We start from the raw sequence: 22,383 nt of genomic DNA on the forward strand, positions 1-22,383 counted from the left end.
GCATTCAAAACCCAACAGCGTTATGTAAGTGCTCTTACAAAGTTTGAAAAGCATATAAACTCTCAGAAAACCCTCACTCAATGGTTGTTAACGCTTTATAAAGTTTCTTATTTTCGCCAGGGTAACAGTACAGATTTTATATTTTTGTGGTGCACCGTTTCTGAAATATTAGATTTCACCCCCAAGGGGTTGTTTTTAAAAATTATTATTATACGCTTAATTAGTCTTTCTACAAGTCATAACTAATAGTACAGGTTTTATATTTTTGTGGTGCACCGTTTTTGAAATATTAGATTTCACCCCCAAGGGGTGGTTTTTAAAAATTATTATTATACGTTAAATTAATCTTTGTAGAAATTTTAACTAACAGTACAAGTTTTATATTTTTATGGTGCACCGTTTCTGAAATATTAGATTTCACCCTCAAGGGATTGTTTCTAAATTATTACTATTTTTCAAAATTGTTATTATATGACAATTATTTTTTTAGAAATTTTATTTAATCAAATAAGTTCCATATTTTTACGTTCCTGAGATATTAATTTCCATCTCTCAAGGGGTGATTTTTGAAAATTACTATACGATAAATTAATCTTTCACACGTATGCACACACATACACACGTATTACACGTGTATGCACGCACATATACATTTAATCTTATTTCTTAAGGCGTATTTGCACACTCGACAAAGTAATCGACATGAGCGCTGCAAACGTGCCTTGAGGGACAAACTCGCTTTACGTGTGTGCGTGCGAGCATATGTACGTGAGTCTGAACCTGAACCTGAAAATGAACATGATGGAAAACGAAAAATGTCACAATTCTGATATGCGATCATTATTTCTCGGGATTGACTGCACCAATCTTATTCAAACTGGTCGCAATCAAAAGTCTATACTCATATTATATAATAAAAGTGCCGTTAGATTTATGATTACAACTTTAGTTCTTGAGATATTTTAATCGAAAGTTTATAAGACCCAAAATTCCGGATAAGGTACTTGGTAGCGCCGCGTCGAGAACAGTGACTCTCAATGCTCGGATCGAGAACAATGGCCGGTATTCATAGTCCGTTCTTATATTTAAGATCGTCTTAAGAACCCATTCAACCAATCAATGACCGCATTGCAGCTATTTGATTGGTTGAATGGGTTCTTAAGACAATCTTAAATATAAGAACGGACTATGAATACCGGCCAATGACTTTCAATGCTCGGTCTGTTTTTTTATGTACTTGGCGTCGCGACGCTACCGTGTCGGTTGATATACGTAAGCACCTTGCTATACAGCACTGGTGCTACCGACATTTTGTGCACATAACACGGAACAGAACCAGAAATTGTGCACCTTATATGTTACCCTCTGAGAACATTCGTGCACCTTGGCTTCGTAGTTTAGGTGCACGTTTTTAAGGTCCACAGAGGGCGTATCCCAGTGAGAAAACTAATATCGAAATGATGTCAAAACGACGTCTTGGACGTCGAAGCTAGCTCGATAGCGCTAGCAAGGGTAAAAAAACTCGATGTTTGTTTGAATTTCGATTTATTTTCGAGTAGCCTTAAATGAACTGACAATACATAAATAGATGCTTCTGCTACTGTTTTATTCAATTTTATTGTTGCAATTCTGCGCACATCTGTTTATACGTAAAATCTTGATTCGAGATCGAAATGATATCAATATGATACTTTCGATTCAATGTTGAAATAACTCATCGATTCGACATCAATTTGATGTTGATTTGACAAGTCATGTTTTACTGATCGAGTGATTCTTACGATTAGTTCTCATGCAAATTAACACAAAAGCAATGTCGCAGGTTTTACGTATTTTTATTTTGTATCACTTTTAAAACTTTTTTTGTATCAATATAAAAAATATCTAGATCCATGTATTTATTAGCTCGTTTTTATTTCAAGACTGTCTAAAATAATGTCTTAGAGATAATGCTAATATCTCTGTGATTTTAGGCTAATCAACGCACAATAGAGAAAATATTAGAAATATAAGAATTAAAATATATTAAACATTAAGAATAAGAAAAAAAGGAAAGAAAAAAAGATCTTTCTTTTTTCTATTTCTAATATTAATTCCTCTATTCCTAATATTTTTTCTATGGCGTTTTGGACTGTACTAAGACACAACATATTAGACTACTTAAAATGATTTTAAATATAAAATCGACCTATATGAATATCGGCCTTAAATAAATCGATATTGCGGTTGATGATATATCGATTCTACAGAATTATGTTGCCCATCCTAACCTCGATACACTGTGCACTGTGGCGGCATATGTGGTAGTTCGCTAAGTATCATCTATATTTTAATTATTCTCACTTGTCTTGACATTGGATTTATCTTGCTTGTTATTTATCATCTTACAATGGACAACGAAGATAATAAACGAGTAAGTATAATATAATATAATTCATTCTTTTGTACTCGCATAAAAGTACATACGGTGTCAGACAGTGTTTCAAATTAAGTCCTCATAATTCCTGTAACACTCTTATTATTCTACAAAAATTAAAAATCTTACTCTTCATTATGTTTATTTAAGCAAGGGATTTAATGTTAGTCAGCGTATATGTTCCAGCGTGTATATTCCAAGTTGTATAAGGTTAGGATCAACAAAGTAAGGGCAACACAACTTTTGATTCACTTGACACTATAAATTGAAAAGAAAAAGTTGGATGAATATTCCTCAATACAGGCAAAGAAAAAATATTTCTAAATAAAATACTTAATATTGTTCTTTTACATATTATTTATATTACTTATATCACTTATATTGAGGATGTTTGTTACTTATATTGAGGATTCAACTTTTTCTTTTTAATTTATTTTTAAGATCAGGTATTTTAAAAGAAAGCTTGAGAGAAGGATCAACAAAGCAGAGTACAAAAGAGCAAGACTTGAAAGGATTTCTTCGATTCTTCGTGAATCTTTCGTTGATTTATTATAAGACTGTTTCAGTTCAGAAGATGAAAATCAAAGTAGAGATAACATTGTACAAGAAGCTAGAATGCAGGAGGATTACACTGCAGCAGTTTCTAATAATTCAGATGTATTACGTAGGCAAGCTGAAAAAGAACATGTAAGAAGATGTAAACAGAAATGAGGTTGGAAATGATAATTATGATAATAATTTTAATGAAAGTAATCATTCAAGTAATGATGTCGATGTCAGTGATAATGATGCTCATTTCAATAATGATATTAGTGATGGATGTGATAGTAAAGATTCAGGATCTATCGAATCTGCAAATTCAAATGGAAATTCTAATGATCAAATTAAACTTCATTTTGAGAATGAGAGAGAAAAGGAAGCTTATCTTACTAAAGTATTGCGTATTTGGGCCTTGGAGAGTGGTTTGCTTTCAATGCGAAAACTTGACTTGTTGTTAGTTAAATTGAAACCTTTGTTTCCTGACATTCCTTTGTCATATAATACTTTGCTTGACACTCCTTCAAACATTCAAATAATACAAATTAATGGAGGTCAACTTTGGTATAAAAGTATTACTGCAAATTTAAATTCCATGAATCTTGAGAATTATCTAAAACTTCATAAGAGAATTGTCATTGATGTCAATTCAGATGAGTTACCTCTTTTTAAAAGTTCCCGAGAACACTTCTGGCCTCTTCTTGGTAGACTTGTTGGTGTTAAAAATCAGCCCTTTGTCATTTCATTGACATTATTTCGAAGTGCAATTGTGCCTGATCTTCATCAATTTTTGTACTACTTTGTTAAGGAAGTTCATAACTTGCAAGAGAATGGATATATGTTTAATGGTCAGAGATTTGAATTTTGCATTAAAAACTTCATCTGTGATGCTCCTGCTCGCTCATTGATGAAAGGGATTGTAGAACATGGTGCATATTTTGCCTGTGAAAAGTGTACAGTAGAAGGTGAATGGGTAGATAACAGAATGACATATCCCAATCTTAGTGATCCTATTAGAACAGATGAATCATTTGCCAATTGGAACCAGCCAAATCATCATCGACATAATTCTCCACTTGAAGAACTTGGAATCGGTATCGCAATTTCCACTTGATGGAATGCATTTGGTCTATCTAGGTGTATTCAGAAGATTACTATTGGTCTGGCAAAAGTGGAATGGGCCATGGAAATTACACGTAAGCACTGTGTCAAAAATATCTGCTGAGTTGCTAGTAGGAAAGACTACTTGTCCACAGGATTTTAATCGAAAGCCTAGAAATTTTAATGAATTACATTATTATAAAGCCACAGAATTTAGGAGATTATTACTTTATGATGGAATAATAGTGTTGAAAGATCATTTAAATGAGAATATTTATAAGCATTTCTTGTTGCTTCATTGTGCTATTTTTATTCTTTCAAGTCCATCTCTTGTGCAGACTTTCTGCCATTATGCTGAAAAATTTTTAAATATATTTATATCTCACTCTGCTAAAATTTATGGCCAGAAATTTATTGTTTACAATGTTCACAATTTATGTCATTTAGCTCAAGAATGTTATCTTAATGGAGATCTTGAAAGTTTTAGTGCTTTTGTGTTTGAAAATAAGTTAAAGAATCTCAAAGCATCTCTTAAATCTGGCTATAAACCATTACAACAAGCTGCATTTCGCGATCTAGAGAGTAGTGAAAATATTGATATTATTTTAGATATAAAGAACAATCAAATTGCGCTTTCAATGCGACATTTTTATGCTAATGAAGTTCTGGATGGCGAACAGTATCGACGAATTATCATTAACAATGTTGTGCTGTTTGTTGAACAGAAAGGATTCATGTGTTAGGATTAATACTGGAGAAATTATTACAATTGTAAATATAGTACAAAGAGAGGATCGAGTGTTTCTGATTGGTAATGCATTTCTCAGAGCTGAAGATTTTTATCAGTATCCTATTTCCTCATCTGTTCTGGCAATATTTAAAGTATCTCATAAGAATGAGCAAAGAAAAATTTTTCCTATAAGTGATATAAAAGCTAAGTGTTGGCTAATTCCATATAGAGAATCTTATGTATGTATTCCTCTATTGCTTTCTAGTCCTTTCTTTTATTAGTAATTCTTTCTTCTACTTTCTTTCTACGTTCTACTTCTTTCTCTTGTATATAGATAAGTTTTATTCACATACACGCAAACGCACATACACATGTCTTCTTTCTATGCCTCTATTTTTTTTCTTTTCCTTATCTTTATGATAATCCTTATTTTAATTGATAATCTTTGCTAAATACAATTTAATTTACATTACTTATTTCGATATTTACAATTTCCTAATTGGAAAGCAACTAAAATAATCTTATTAAATTAAATGTATATAAATCTGTGCAATTTTATTTACATATACATTAAATTTCTTGATGTCGGCTCTCGAATATAAAATATGTTATATTAATATTCGGATAATAAGAGCTTATCGCGGATGTAATTGCGTAATGATCAAGACTTTACTTGGAATAATCTCTTGGTTTGAGATTTAATTCCAACAAATTCCCCTCTAACCCCCCTAGATGGAAGTAGGCGAGAAAAATATCGGTCCGAAAGTCGCTGAATCGGGAATCGAACTCGAATCTTTCGCTTGCCGGGCGACTGCTCTCAACCACTGAGCTATTCAGACCCTTCGATCCGATACTTTTCTCATTGCCTAAAAACACTAAGTGTAAAGATGCTTCTTTTTCACCCTAAAGCGTAAATAAACATTAAATTTCTTGTAGTTTTACAACTGCTAAAATGTCTAATGTTGTGTTTTGTATAATTGCTAATTCTATCTTACGGAATTACATTTTTATACATTCGTGCATGCCTCTCTAGCATTCATCAATCCTTTAGGCTTGGTTTTACAAGTCTTTTTAATTATTAAACTTGTTATAGACACCTACTTGAAAGCCTGTCTGGTATGCAAAGAATACGTTAAAGATTCAAACTATGAAACAGAAATGGAATTTGGGCAGGGAAAGAGGAAAAAGAGAAGGGCAGCAATACTACTACACTCGTCGGACTCAGGCTCACAATCAGACTCAAACTCAGATGACAAGAGGAAAAACAAAAGGATGAGACATAAGCTTGAAAAGAAGATACCTCCACCTCCTCAGGTGCTATTATTTGATGACTATGTTGGCTCACCATGTAAAGAATCACAAAATTTTTCAAAATATTTAATATCTAAGCAACACCCTAAGATAACACAAAACATTGTTTTGCAAGAGAATCGTGAAAAAGACACATCCTCTGTTCGTGAATCCAAGTGTAAACAAAATAAAATCTCTATTAAGACAGCCTCTGATTCAGGTTTATATGATAAAAATTCTGAACTTCTTCAAAAATTGAAAAGTCTAAAAGAGCAGACATCTGAAAAAAAGAAAACAATTGGAGATAAAAAGAATTGTTCCTCATACAATAAAGATAAAGAAAACCAGAGAGAGTATTCTGAACCAAACAATAAGCAAAATGAGTCTGCCTTACATAATGTAACACTTTGTTCAAGTTCACACCAAAGTTTGCAAGAAGAAGAAAAGAACAAAGTTTACAAGCTAACATCACAGAATAAGAAAAGATTTCCAAACAAGAGTTCTTCGATAATGACAAATGAATTAAGCTCTTGTATTAATACAAGCTGTATTAATACATCGGTCAAACAAATTAGCATGGACGAACATTCATCAAATTCTATAAATACTACTATACGATGTCCTGACTCGCCTGATACTCTGTCGAGCAAATCCTCTGCATCTGTACGAAAATCCAATCTTGTACAAAATAAAGACAATCATCGTCGTTCTCTTAGTTTTAGTAAGTTCTTTTATTTACTGTCTTTTTCTAAAACCATTATTTTTATAGACAAGAGTGTATTATTTCTATCAGCTTGTTAATATCATAATTGTTTTATTTTTAGACTCTACAGGTACAGAATACTCTTCGTCGAAGGGAAATTCTATTACAGACAGCTCAGTACAATCTATTTCGTGCAAAGGTGGATTTTTTCATGTGATCTATTAAATTGTCCGACTTTTTTTTTCTATTTTTTTACAATTAATTTCTCTATCGTCTATCACTTCTAGAAATAACCGCATTACAAAAAATCATGATGGACTGCAAGAAAGAGATCAGAAGAATGAGCAGTAAACTTGATATATCTATTATGAACCAGGAGAATCTGTGCCATTTCATTATTCCAGGAAACAAAGTCATAAAGCGTCCTTATGATATGCCTCCATTGCCTATTAGCACACTTGAAGAATTGAATAGCATGGAGAAATTCCTAGCTAATGATAGTAATCTAACTGGGGCAGTGAGTACAATTTTTCTTCATGTAGTATTGATGTATTCTTAAGCAAAATATGGCTGCTTTGTAGAGAAATGACCACGTTCAGCAGAACAACTGATGTTGAGTTGTCATTTTATTAAGACTTGATGTTGATTTGTTGGTAAAAAGTAAGAGTCAATTAGTTTGATTGCTATCAAGCAATTACTAAAATTTGTTTTGCTGAACGCGGCCAATGTCCGCGTTAATCAATAATCAATAAATCGTATAATCAATAAATAATCCTTTTCTGCTAAAACATTTTATTTATCTTGAAAAATATTTAATAAGTATTTATTTGATCAAAATTTTAAGTATTTGTGTAGTAGTTTGTGGCATAAACTTGCTATCAAAAGCTTCCCTTAGAGTGTGATTTTCTGTATATATTTATATCTATATCCTATACATTATTAAAAAAAGATTGCTCAATGTTGAACTGTACTATTTAATTAGGATATTTGAAAAAATTCTGAAGGAATTTTCACCACGTTTTTTGTTTTTAATGTTTTTGTAAACATGGCTGACCAATAGTTCATGGAGAAAGCAGGAGGATGATTCTTTTGGAAAAAGGAGTAAAAACATGTCTCTAAATCATTAAGAGAGAAGTAGAATAAAGTTAATAAACATAAGGCTAATTTTTATCCTTTTTTTTTCAAAGCGTATGGTACATATAAACTCAATCTTATACGCAACACTTCTTAAGCGATTCCAAGCCTATGAATATCGAATTACTTAATTTATTTAAACGAGCATCAATCAAGCGTTTGATATAATGTTTAGCTTGTGTCATTACGGAATCTGCAAGAGAATGGTCTCTAATTCTTACCGTTTTGATCCCTAATATAATGTCAGGGAACGTATTTGAATGTTATTTTAGTTATCTATCTTATGTAATTCCAGTGATACAGGGCTTATCTGGGTGATTGATTGTTATAAATATTCTTAAAGCATTTTATTAACAACATGTTATTACATATATATATGTTAGAACATGCTATTATTACTTATTATATTATTATTGTTATTCTCATATATCACTTTAGCTAATCATATGAGATTGAGTTCATATGTACTATACACAAAAAGTTGTGAAATTTGTGTAATATTTCTTAATTATCAATAATTAGAAAAAATACAATAGGCAATAGAGAGCAAGAGAATTAAATTTAACTTAAAGTAAATAATCAGAAAATATAATTCATTTAAGTTGTACAAAAAACTAAAAACACGGTAATAGAAATAAGTACATGAAAAGGCGAACGTTTCTGGCTCTCGTTTGAGCCTTCTTCAGCGCATTAACAAACGGTACAAATTTAAATACGTAATATCTTAAAATCGGACAGACAATTCAATGCTACGCAACCAATCGTCGATGGATCCTGTACAAGTAGACCCGAGACGCATCGTTGGTGGTCTCGCATTCACCGTAAAAGGCTCCATGGTGGTTGAGCCAAAAGTCTTCTGCGGAATACTTATTACCAATTTCCGACCTGATAATGATACCAATCATATCCTAAAAAGTGGCACGATACAAGTGTACAAAAGAGATTATGTAAATGCACTTAACTAAAACACTTTGACGTTGATCTTATCACACTTACAGAGAGAGAACATTCGGTAAAAATATTAAAACGGATGAAAGCAACAGTGTCTTTCTGAAGTCAGACGGTTAATGTGTGGAACTCTCGAGACATATTGTTTATATACAATTGCATGACTTTTAAATTTTCGGAAGCTTATTTATTATGTCCTGATATAAGGCCGGTAGGTTATCTGTGTCTGTCTGCAAATTCAAACCATTCTTTTGTCTTTGGACCAGAATATCTGAACATAGATCACAAATTAATAGGAATGTAACTAATTATTCCGTGATCACTAACCACAGACTTCTTTTTGATCATGAATTTTGCTGGAACGATGTTGAAATTTTGGAGGAGGTTCCATACTACAGCAAAAGATTGATTTCAGAAATGCTTCATATTAAAAGACAAAAGAATGGTTTGAATTTGCAGACAGACACAGATAACCTACCGGCCTTATATCAGGACATAATAAATAAGCTTCCGAAAATTTAAAAGTCATGCAATTGTATATAAACAATATGTCTCGAGAGTTCCACACATTAACCGTCTGACTTCAGAAAGACACTGTTGCTTTCATCCGTTTTAATATTTTTACCGAATGTTCTCTCTCTGTAAGTGTGATAAGATCAACGTCAAAGTGTTTTAGTTAAGTGCATTTACATAATCTCTTTTGTACACTTGTATCGTGCCACTTTTTAGGATATGATTGGTATCATTATCAGGTCGGAAATTGGTAATAAGTATTCCGCAGAAGACTTTTGGCTCAACCACCATGGAGCCTTTTACGGTGAATGCGAGACCACCAACGATGCGTCTCGGGTCTACTTGTACAGGATCCACCGACGATTGGTTGCGTAGCATTGAATTGTCTGTCCGATTTTAAGATATTACGTATTTAAATTTGTACCGTTTGTTAATGCGCTGAAGAAGGCTCAAACGAGAGCCAGAAACGTTCGCCTTTTCATGTACTTATTTCTATTACCGTGTTTTTAGTTTTTTGTACAACTTAAATGAATTATATTTTCTGATTATTTACTTTAAGTTAAATTTAATTCTCTTGCTCTCTATTGCCTATTGTATTTTTTCTAATTATTGTTAATTTAAAGAGAGCTTTTCTCAACGCTTATTTCTTAATTATGTTATGATATTGGACAAAACAAATTATTATGTTTAGTTTTTTAATTTAAAGAGCTACCCAGGTAGCAAGATGACGTCTCCAGACGTTTTAATGACGTACAATGACATCATTAAAACGTTATTAAGATGTCATTTGACGTCACTCTGCTACCTGGATATTTTATAAAATGTTTGCTTTTGAGAGAAAATATAAAAAATGCAAGAATGACTAGTATTTTTTATAATTTAAGTTTTTGCAATATTTCTTAGTTATGTTATGATGTTAGACAAAGCAAATTATTATGTTTAATTTTTTAATTTTAAGAGAAGAGCTATTTTATTAAATGTTTGCTTTTGAGAGAAAATATAAAAAATGCAAGAATGACTAGTATTTTTTATAATTTAAGTTTTTGCAATATTTCTTAGTTATGTTATGATGTTAGATAAAGCAAATTATTATGTTTAATTTTTTAATTTTAAGAGAAGAGCTATTTTATTAAATGTTTGCTTTTGAGAGAAAATATAAAAAATGCAAGAATGACTAGTATTTTTTATAATTTAAGTTTTTGCAATATTTCTTAGTTATGTTATGATGTTAGACAAAGCAAATTATTATGTTTAATTTTTTAATTTTAAGAGAAGAGCTATTTTATTAAATGTTTGTTTTTAAGGGAAAATATAAAAAATGCAAGAATGACTATTTTCTATAATTTAATTACTTGTCCATAATTTAGTTACCTGCCTTTTTATTCCATCTGAATAAACATTGAAGCGATTTTCTTACGATCGTGTTTAGTTATATTGGTAAAAGATAAGAATATGCAATGAGTGTCTTACATAATAATTAAAAAATTAATGGATTTTTGGAAATACTGCAGGAGCCTTATTTTCAAAATCATAAAATTTTTTGTATGCGAAAGTGTACTATTCCTGATTGGTGTATTGTTTTGAAAAATATACATTAATCAGGAACTGCGCAGTGTCACTTTTGTATACAAAAATTTTTCGTATGATTCAAAAATAAGATTTCAGATTCTATTAATCTTCAATTGAAAGGCTCATGTACCAATAAGCACCTGCACTGTGATATGTGAGAAATTGAGCATAAGTTTTGATGTTAAAAATTAATCGAAATTTAGCTGCTTTTGATGTCAAAAATTGCTTAAAATCGAGTTGATTTTGATGTAGAAAATTTCTCGAAACTAAGTCCGTTTAAATCTCGAATCGATATTGGATTTTTACCTCTTATCGATGAATAAATTTCAATATCATTTCGATATCATTTCGACTTCTTATTTCTCACTGGGATCGCTTTCAGGGATCACCTAAAAGCGGGCCATGACACCTCTCAGTCTTCTCTCTGCGTTGGTGCACATAAACTCATCTGCTCTAACCGCCATCTTACCTGTGATTCAAGCACGATCTTACATACAGGTCTGGAAACTCAGGCCTTTTTTAGTGGTGGGGGAGGTCTCACTTAGTGTGTCCGTTTTTCGACTAGAAGTCGCAATACGAGCGAGAGAGACAGAGATAGACGGCAGTAGTCGTTCTCTCTCTAACATACGTCTAAATGCGACTTCTAGATCGCAGCGAACCTAGCAGGCAAACTGTGAACTCCCGAAAAACGGACACACTAAGTGAGACCTTCCCCACCACCGGAGTTTCCAGACCTGTATGTAAGACCGTGGATTCAAGTGTTCTCTGGTGTACATTGGAGCATGCGACGCGAACAAACCTTATACTATACTGGAATGTGCACTGCCGTAGGAGAAAACGGGACAAGCGAGAGGGAAAAGTGGAACAATACCTGTCCTTTTCTATCGTCATACTCTTCGAGCTGAAAACATTGGCTACGTTCAGTGCATATGTGTTGAGAGTGATGATCAGTGTTGAAAGAGGTATACATGTGCGTACATGTATGGTAAACTAAATTTTTTAATAATAATATATATGTTATATAATGATATATAAATTACCCAGGTAGCAAGATGACGTCTCCAGACGTCTTAATGACGTACAATGACGTCATTAAAACGTTATTAAGATGTCATTTGACGTCATTCTGCTACCTGGGTATATACAAATAATTTTTACTTACAATAATTTAACACAAAAATACATTAATCATAAATTTTACTTAACGACAGAAACAGTTATAGAATTATTATAACCTATTTATTTCAGAAATGTCATCAAAATGGGCAAAAAATGTCCCATTCAAAATTGTGGAAAATATCAAGAAAATTCTATAAATATTAGTTTTTACAAGTAAATCTACAAAGAGTATCTTTTATTATATTGTAATATATATTTAATAAAATATATAAAAGTATTTTTTTCTTGTATTTACACTCTCATATTTAAAATAATAATATATTTTATAATATAAATAATATATGTAATAATTTTATAATATATTTATAATATAGATTGCCAAGCAACAAAGAAGTACAAAGACGTACAAAATGGCTCGCTGCAATTTCTCTTTATATTAAGAAAACACCAAAAGAAATATATATTTGTAGTGAACATTTTACTGAAAATAATTATCAACCAATCAATCAAAGAATCAATTAAATTATCAAAAAGGATATTAAAAAATCTGCGATTCCTACTATTTTTAATAATTCCAACATTTCAAAAAACAAAGAAGTAAATGCATATATAAACATTTTAATAAATTAAATACTAAATAAAAAATACGATTATTTTTTATAATTATAAATTAATGTATTTAATTACAATTAATATAGGATAATAAAAAACATGAAGATGTATGGAGAGATACGGATTTCACATCTAATTCTAATAAGCTAGAAGATTGCTTTGCTGAGGAAATTTCCACATCTAATATTGCCCCTAGTGTATCTCCATCTAATATATGTCCTACACAGGAAATTGTAAGTAGCAATATACAAATATTGTAAAATATATTGATAACAATATATATATCTGATAATACTTACAATATATATATCTGATAATCATGGGCGCCGGGAGGGGGGTGCAAAGCGGTGCACTTGCACCCCCCCTGGCCCTGGCCTATGAAATAAGTGGGGAAGAGACAGAGAAAAAATTCAATAAAAAAATCATGTAATATAGAATAATATCGATAATTTTTTCAATTAAACAAAAATGCAATGGTTAAATATTAATTAACATTTGTAATAAGCCTTTGGGAAATCAATTTTAGAAAAATCAATGTTTGAACAAAAACTTGAGCCGTCTTGGTTGCTTTCCAAATTCATTTGTCACATTATCAATAAATTCAGTCTCCTCTTGCACTCTTTTTCTATGAACGCTGACACAGTAATGAATCTTTATTAAAATTCAATAAATAACATAAACGACGTTAGTAGTGAGTCTAGGCCGGTTCTAACCCAGGGGCTCCGAGGGGGGGTGAGGGGCGAGGGGGAACCGGCGGGGGGGTGACGTCACGGGGGATGACGTCACGCGGGGGTGGGGGTGACGTCATGCGAGGGATGATGACGTCACGTGCGGGGGATGATGACGTCACGCGGGGATGATGACGTCACGTGCGGGGGGTGATGACGTCACGCGGGGATGATGACGTCACGTGCGGGGAGTGACGTCACGCGCGGGTAGGGGGGAGGTCCGCGGCGCGACCGGTGGACGAGGGGGTCCGCGCGGGGATGGGGGGGACCCGCGGCGCGAACGATGGACGAGGGGGTCCGCGCGGGTAGGGGGGATCCGCGGCGCGACCGATGGACGAGGGGGTCCGCGCGGGAAGGGGGGATCCGCGGCGGGCCCGCGATATGTCCACGTGTGAGAAGGACGGTGCACTGGTTTGAAAAGGATAGCGTAAAGTGTGTGAAGAGGACAGTGCGACAAGGATGGCATCAAGTGTGACAAGGACGACATCAACATACGACAAGGATGACGTCACGTGGAACAAGGACGACGCATTGTAAGATGCTGCATAGGTGGGAGAAGGACGACGCAAAGGTAAGTGAGTGATAGCGATGAGCATGTGAATGAGAGAGAACGATAATATCGCGAAGAGAACGCATACGAAAGAGAACGATAATAGTTAAGATAACGCGTGCGAGCGAGAACGAAGATATCGCGAGACTTACAACTAACGCGAGACTTATTGTTAGAACGATAGCGCGTACGAAAGAGAGAGAGAGAACGATAAATTCTTACAACTAGCGCAAGAGAGACGCAAAGGATGGGAGCGCAAGGAGAGGCGCGTAAATAAATACATTTCTTTTTTTTTAAATTAAAATATAAAATTTATTTAAATGTGTGCGTGTATTATACAATTTTGTGTGTGTGTGTGTGTGTGTGTGTGTATGTGTGCGCTTAATATATAATAATATATGATATAAAATTAAAAAAAATAATAATAATAATAATATAAGAAATAAAATTTTAAAAAATATATAAGGTGGAGGGGGCGATGTGCCGGGCTAAAGGGAGGCCGCTTCTGGAACAGAAAAAGAGGAAAGATGTATTAATAAAAAACCTAGTCACAATAAAACTTATAGAAGGAAAAATATGTACTTACATCTGTATCCATTATATGTAATGCCATTGGGCGCCCGAATCTCCCCGGGCACCCAAATCTCCTCTTCCGCGTAGGGCTCCTCCCCAAAGAGCCGCCGCAAGTCAAAGATGTCTTCCTCGTCCTGGGGACTCTCCGGGGTGTCACCCCACATATAGGAGAGTTCATATCTCCTTGCCCGACGCTCCGTTCGCACCCACTGCCGGCGCCGGATATTCATAAACCGAGGGATTTGAACCTCATCCTGGGACTACATTAAAAAAATATAATTAGTATAAATACACGCACATTTTTTTTTTTAAATATTCGCAAATGTAATACTTACCTCCCAATGGAAGGCCAGCTTAACGAGCAAAACACAGAGCAGGTCGAAGAAATATTGCTTCCACCCTGAGTAATTTTCCAAAATGCTATCCATTATTTTTTTTAATTTGACTTTGACACGCACACGATTCAGAACTTTCTGATGAGAGAACGAGGTCCCGGCACGAGGTTTTATAGTAGAGATGCGACATTATCACCATATCAAAAACGTGTCGTAAGACAAAAGTACGGTCCCATGAAACTCAGCGTGGTATATAATATAATATTAATATTATCATATCGCGACTTTGCGAGGAGACAAACGTCTCGGTATGAAACTTTAGAATAGGGACGTATCATTATCGCTTTACCAAAAATGTGTCGTAAGACAAAAGTATGCATGTTCCCACGCAAATTAGCATGATATAACGCTATAATGCGTCAACCCTGCTCGAAAGGTCATCGAACAGAAACGAACGACTGTCGAACGGCTATCGAACGCTCGTCGAACGGAAACGAACGGTCGTCGAACGGTAATTGAACGGTCATCAAACGGAAATGAACGGTCGTCGAACGGTAATTGAACGGTCATCGAACGCAAACGAACGCTCGTCGAACGGAATTGAACGGTAATCGAACGCCCGTCGAACGGAAACGAACGCCCTCTGAACAGTCATCGAACGGTAATTGAACGGTCATCGAACGGAAATGAACACCCATCGAACGGAAATGAACGGTCATCGAACGCCCGTCGAACGGAAACGAACGCTCGTTAAACGGTCGTCGAACGGTAATTGAACGGTCATCGAACGGAAATGAACGGTCATCGAACGGAAATGAACGGTAATCGAACGGAAACGAACGCCCGTCGAACGGAAATGAACGGTCATCAAACGCCCGTTGAACGGAAACGAACGCTCGTTAACGGTCATCAAACGCCCGTTGAACGGTCATCGAACGGTCATCGAACGGAAATGAATGGTCATCGAACGGAATTGAACGGTAATCGAACGGTCATCGAACGGAAACGAACGGTCATCGAACGTAAAACTATATTCAATTATCAAATATTTAAATGTTTTATCATGTACTGTAGTACATCATGTAGTATCGAAATACAATATCTGTAGCAGCTGTGTCACGTACGGAAACACGATACTGCACACGTACATAGATAGAGATGAGGAAAGAAAGGAGAGAATAAGAAAGACGATAAAAATATATTGCATCATCAATTTATTATAAATATGGATTCGATGAATCATGATGTTTCAACCACCAATTATAAATCTTAAATACATTTTCTAAAGCGCAATTTTTTACATGATTTTCACAACGTACAGTATTCTTAACATCTAACTTATTTAAAGAAGCTACATCCTCATAATCTGCATCCAAAGTTTCGATAATCACATCGTTTCTCGCATCATTGTCCAGTATATCGGCTAGCCATTGCCGTTTTTCATGCCCTTTAACGTACACGAGAGGTGACGCATCATCATCCTTCCCCGTTGCACCCATCACCGCTGTCGTAATTAAACGTTTCGATTTCCAATATGAAACGTGTCCATCATTCCACGATAATCCATGGTGATTTTTCATCAACCATAAAACCTGACATCTCTCAGATTTTGTGAGCATGTGCCATGGTTCGGGACATGTAAAAATGTAATGAGAAAGTATGGATCCCTTTCTCAGAACCGCAGCTTCCTTCACGACAAAATTTTTGCCAACGATAAATCCTTGTAGATCCACAAACGTTGGCACAGCCATGATGACAAGATCCGATCGCAGACTGATGTCGATCGTCAAACATCTCAATCTTTTATATTTTTCATATGCAATGGAGGGGATATTTGCTGACTTATGTAATTTTGCGGACTACATTGGTCAATGGATTATATTCGACAACCCGATCGTGCAAGATGAGACAGTAGGCGGTAGTATTCGCCGGTATATTTTCCCTGCATTCAAACTCTATTCTCACGTCCACGGTAGCAGTTTTGACAGACTCGTTTTGTCGCGAGCAATCAATGACCGCGAGAGGACCGCAATGTAGAAACTTTGAAATGGTTAATAGCGTGGTGCTGTTATCGCATCCGTAATAAGATTTGCAAAAACGAGAGTACATGTCGAATAGAACGGCGAATCTATTTTTTTCAAAATCTAAATTTAAATCATCGTAGGGATAAAATTCCGAGTTTAAATAGAGTTTAACGTTGGTCAATTTGCAGTCGTCGAACAATGTAACATCTTGTGACACTGAATTCTTTTTACCAGTTTGCAGTGCAAAGATCACATATCGTGGTTTCTCTAGCTGGGAGGCGGCTTTCACGGTCCATGAATGCTTAGTCGTGCTATGCAGCAGAGGAAATTCATATAGATCCCAAGATCTGAAACTCATGTTCAAGTATCGTCCGCGTTCCAACATTTGCAACATCGACAATTTATTAATCTCATTCAATATTACATGAGGCATACGCCATTGTATCTTGAGTAATTCAATCTCTGCTTCCGACGATGGATGTCCGAATAGGCAATTATTATCGTTGCGTGAACGTATCAGAATCAATTCGTGACGAGCGTTATTCACAACGCGTTTATAATCTTCGCAAAATCCCAACATGTTGAGCGGTACGCAATAGTTGAAATAATTTTTGTCACCATTGTACGTCAAATCCCACGCAGCGTTCTTCAAGTTTATACTTTTCTGGTGCGTTAGAGAGACATAATTTTTGAGCGTCGAAGTTATTCCAACATTTCTGTTGCGATCAATCTCTACTCCGTCGAGTTCGTATCGAAGCTCATCAAACATGAATGCGACGCAATTGTTTCCCAATACAACCTTCATTTCCTCATTCGCTTTACGCACATTAAACCTTCCCTCGATGTAAAGAAAGCTTTCGCACGGTAACGTGTACAAATCCTGATGTTGTATAGGTATTCGTATCTCGTCGCTGTATCCAAGCGTCGTATTGGCGTACGGATTGTACGTATGAGTCTCAATCTTGACGATGCGATCGTCAAAGACTGGCTCACCTCCGATATTCAAAATATCAATCATTCTTTTCGTACGATGAATCCCAATGATTTTAAAAATTCACGATTCAACGCGCTCAGCTTCTTTTTAATGGCTATCTTATTATTGTCACCCGATACCGCAATAGTATTGTCCCTCGTAAAAGTGTTGTATCTCGCGTGCTCCGTTTCGTTCAGCACGAGCATACTATGTTTGTCGCCGCCGTATATGCAATCTTACGGTAATTTCCTCTCCTCGAAAATCGAGCAATCGACCTCTTTGATCCACAATACGTATCGTTAAATCCGTAATGCTCCGTACGATGATCGGCAGATAAATGATCTGTGCCGGCGTTTCCGATATCTTATATCCTGGCGGTACGCTCGGTGAAATTTCATGTATCGTGTGTACGCGCATGCCATTGCTGTACGCACCAGTAGTCACGTTACATTCTATACGAATAATATTTACGTTTATAATATTAACCGGTTCGTCCGATTCGTACCACTCGCGAGGTTGCAATATACGATTCGACGAGAATCCAAGCAAGGATCCTACATTGTCGGGTTCGGTAAAGTTTATTCTGTAGGCACATTTGATTTCGCTCTTTAGCGTGCTATGATTGGCGCGAAGCGCTATTGGATATTCCTCATCATAATCGTTTTCAACATCTCTGGAAAGGTGTTCATCTTGCAAAATTGCACGTTTGAGATAGTCATTTATAGCGTGCAATTCGTACGATCCTTCGGGAATCGTAATTTCCTTGTCGTCGTTGCCAAAGTAAAATTTATTATTCGAAAAATTTACGTTTGGAATCGTATGATAAGTTTCAAAATCCGTTAATCCAAGCTCGTAATCGGCATCAGTCAAATCTATAGCGGGAAAATAGCTTACAGCGAGAACGCTGCTTCTGCCAGTCAACGTAAGTGTCAGTGACATGTCGAACGAATACTGAGTCGTGACGATGGATTGTCAGGCTTTAAATTGATCGTCGACTGTTTGAAGAAATTTTAAACACAACTGTCCACAGATGCTCTGATTGTAACTTTGATAAGATGCATAATTGTATTCAATTTTCACTCGTCCGAAATATCGCACAAGTTCCTTGGGTGGTTGAAGGTTTCCAAAACTGTCGAAATATACGACACGATCTCCCCTCTTTGCGTACGCTACCCAATGAGTACCGGGACCATCAACGTCATCCAAATTGACGATACCGCTCTCGTTTCATCGTACACCGCTTATTGGTAAATTATTGCGCATGAAAACACCTCTAAAGAACGGTATGTGCATACGTTTCGCCAATTGTTCCAATTGCACGTTAGTTGTCGCACCCGTAGGCATTTTTAATGTTTTTTTGACGTTTTTTTTTTCTCTTAGACTTTGTTGAGAATCCCTGTCCACGCTTGTACGGAGCGAGATAAAGTCCGCGACCTTCCATAGCGCGATTGTGACGCTGCAACTCTTCCAGCTGACGTTGCGCCGCCTTGCTATCGTTTACCGCCTTTGCGATTCCCGCCGCACCGCCGGCCAAAGAACCGACAACTCCCAACAACGGTAAAAGTGGTACCACCGCGTTTCGCTACTGGAAGTATTCGTTTTTTCCTCCTCTTTGTCGTCGATGGCTTTTTCATCCCCATGCCGAGTTTTGTCTTTGCCTTCATTGCCGCCCAAACAGTCGTAGCGGCTGCTCTTTCGCCAAGAGTCGAATCCCTCGCGGTAATGCGTTCTCGCGCTCTTGCAGCTAGTATGCGATCTGCGACGTGTCGTTGGCCGAGGTCGTTGCTTCGCGAGTAAGCAATGTCGTGCTCGCGATAAGCGGCGTCCAATGGATTGATGCCTCGATCGCCTCTAGCCAATCGTTTCTCTAATCGAGTTCCCGGGCCGCAAAACTGATAACCGGGAATATGTAATTCGATGGGAAGCGCGTTTATCGCACGATTTAAGAGACCGCTACCTCTTACGATTCTCGCTGACATTCGTAGCAATCTTTTATTAACGGTGGCGGACCGTCGATGTGCGTTCGCTGCCACGGCTGATTGTAATGTCGCATGCACGAACGATATTGTCGAACCTCCGAATCAGCCTTTATATATTCTGGAAGCTTGTCCCACAATCGTTCCACGTAATCACCAAAATTTTGCAGTAAAACAATCTTTGGGATATACTGCAGTTGTTCGGCGGTAAGCCGGAAAATGTCTCTGTCATCCGACAGAAGGAGAAACATTTTTGATACTGAATGGTTTCGAGTTGAGACACCTCTATAAATAGGTCTCCCCCTCGTGATCATTTGCAAAATTGATTCGAAAGAGAAAACATGCGGTTCGTGCGACAAGCGCGGATAATCAAAGTATCAAATTTCGATGATAGACTAATATCGGAGAAAAAAGTACGCAAGCATGGAAACATGCTACCGACTACTACTATCGTTTGCGGCCCTTCAAACTGCGGTAAGACAAACGTGTTGATTAGTTTGATAGAAAGTCCGTACGGTGTACGTTTCGAGAACATGTACGTATACTCGAAATCGCTTCAACAACCGAAATATAGATATTTGGAAAATTTACTAGCACCTATAGACGAAATTGGTTATTTTACATTCTCTAATAACAGCGATGTCATTCTACCGAGCGAGGCGCTTCCGAATTCCATCTTTATCTTTGATGACGTGGCATGTGACAAGCAAGATACGATAAGAGAATACTTTGCAATGGGTCGACACTCGAGCGTCGACTGTTTCTATCTTTGTCAAACGTACGCCAAGATACCTAAGCATCTTATACGCGACAATGCGAATCTTTTGATTTTATTTAAACAAGACGGCACAAATTTGAAACATGTGTACAACGATCATGTAAATACCGACATGTCTTACGACGATTTCCGCGCATTGTGTCAGAAATGTTGGCAACGCAAATATGGCTTCGTAGTCATTGATAAAGACAGCACGTTGATCAATGGACGATATAGAAGAGGATTTAACGATTTCGCGATACCGTAAAGCGATCAGTCGTCATCGACACATCGATCGAGCATCATGAACGGTGATCGCGAAAAGATTGCGAGAGAGATTGCAAAAACGAGCGAATCAATTCGCAAAAAATATCGCGTTTTGAAAACTGGAAAACGGAGGAAGACGTTGCATTGGAAAGACAATTTAAGCCAATTACCGAACCTTTAAAACAGCTTGTCGAAAATACTGTGGAATCTGATGCGCCGAAAATCGAGCCGTTGAGTTTGACGTTTGGAGAGAAGCACGAGGAAAAAATAAAAGAGTCAAAGCAAGGAATAAAGCGAGCACGGATAAATATGCCGATAAACGATTCGCCGATATATTCGACACCGAATCGATCAAAACGAAGGAAACAATTTTCTAATATGGCTACTGTTTCTACTCCGATAAAAGTACAACCGCATCAAACAATGCCATCCCCGTCCGTCGAAGAAATTTACGAGACCACGCCCGATTCGTTTGTAACATCAGTCCGACACGAATTAGAAACGTCCGAAGGTCAGAAAACGTTCCGAGATCATTTTGGTCCACTAGCGCAAAAATATATAGGAGCTATCATGAGTGTTGATAAAAATAAGAGTATGGATTACGTCTACGGTGTTAAATTTACCAGCGAAGGAATGATGCTCGGTGATAAACGTTTCGATGTGGACATGGAAGATAATATAATTATCAATGGAATAAAATATACGGGAACCGAAGGTATCTACGATTTGATTTTTAAAAAATTTCCCAATCATAAAAAATACACTCAAGACGATTTGTATAAATATCAAAGTATATTAAAAGCAACAAATGCGCATAAACGTGACAACAAAGTTAATAATCCTATTAAAACTAATAAAGGATACAAGTACAAATATATAATTGCACCATTATTCCCCGATAGAAAAGTGGGAAGAGGTATAGACGCGCCGCGCACCATGACGCTAAGCGATAACATGATCGATTACGTGCATTGGAACGATCCCAACGAATTGGTAGATCGTTTGCGATTGCTGGACGCCTCACGTCGAGCCGGCAACAATGCTCACGACAATGAAATCTTGTCAATTATTGAAGAACTTCGCGAGGCTGGCATTATTATAAATTAAACTGTGCATCAACGATACGTGTCATTCGGTCAAAGTTCTCGGTACCGAAATGTCGATTAATAAATTTGGATTATCGCTCGGAACATCGAATAATTTGTACTATCAGTGGAATGGATTATTGAGAAATTACGTTCGCGATAACGCTCTCTGCCAGACTACTACCGGCTTTGACGCAAGGTTGCGCAAGATTCAACGTGTAGCGCAACCGGAAGCTGATACTGACACCGTCAACAAACGATACGTGGATAAACTTTTGAGAGATCGACAGGGAGAAATTGAGCAAAAAATTATCGCGCTTGAAACACACGTGCAGGCGCTACGAATAATGATGGACGAGATAAAGAATGTGCTGAGATATGCAACATCTGACTCGACACAGTAAACGAGACATACTATCGCAATATTAATTATGCCTCGATCA

General features: G+C 36.3%; 1 protein-coding gene, 1 long non-coding RNA gene and 1 pseudogene across 9 annotated transcripts in view; all 3 read left to right on the forward strand.

Moving 5' to 3' along the window:
* The first annotated feature begins 2,272 nt into the window (after window positions 1-2,272).
* LOC145966651 (uncharacterized) overlaps window positions 2,273-22,383 on the forward strand; it is a 29,956-nt gene continuing 9,845 nt past the window's right edge. For 4 of the 8 annotated variants that reach the window (XR_014437113.1, XR_014437114.1, XR_014437109.1 and 1 more), the window contains exons 1-8: window positions 2,273-2,413; window positions 5,878-6,795; window positions 6,899-6,976; window positions 7,065-7,294; window positions 11,773-11,911; window positions 12,190-12,273; window positions 12,435-12,657; window positions 12,759-12,905. Coding sequence is in view for 2 of the 8 variants with exons in the window: in XM_083090908.1 (XP_082947034.1) it covers window positions 5,943-6,795; window positions 6,899-6,976; window positions 7,065-7,294; window positions 11,324-11,347 (1,185 nt within the window). In the remaining 6 variants the exon portion in view is untranslated. Of the gene's footprint in view, window positions 2,414-5,877; window positions 6,796-6,898; window positions 6,977-7,064; window positions 7,295-7,837; window positions 8,509-11,323; window positions 11,912-12,189; window positions 12,274-12,434; window positions 12,658-12,758; window positions 12,906-22,383 lie in introns of those variants that run through there. The other 4 variants (XR_014437111.1, XR_014437112.1, XM_083090908.1 and 1 more) reach the window with 4 other exon arrangements.
* Window positions 2,991-5,171, forward strand: LOC145967134 (uncharacterized; annotated as a pseudogene).
* LOC145966653 (uncharacterized) lies at window positions 9,446-10,387 on the forward strand. Its single transcript, XR_014437116.1, has 2 exons — window positions 9,446-9,500; window positions 9,589-10,387. It is a non-coding gene; the product is annotated as an uncharacterized LOC145966653 (long non-coding RNA).

Source organism: Camponotus vicinus, unplaced genomic scaffold (genome assembly GCF_025532165.1).
Source record: "Camponotus vicinus isolate PSW18456_S1 unplaced genomic scaffold, iyCamVici1.0 SCAF_2, whole genome shotgun sequence".
Lineage (NCBI taxonomy): Eukaryota > Metazoa > Arthropoda > Insecta > Hymenoptera > Formicidae > Camponotus > Camponotus vicinus.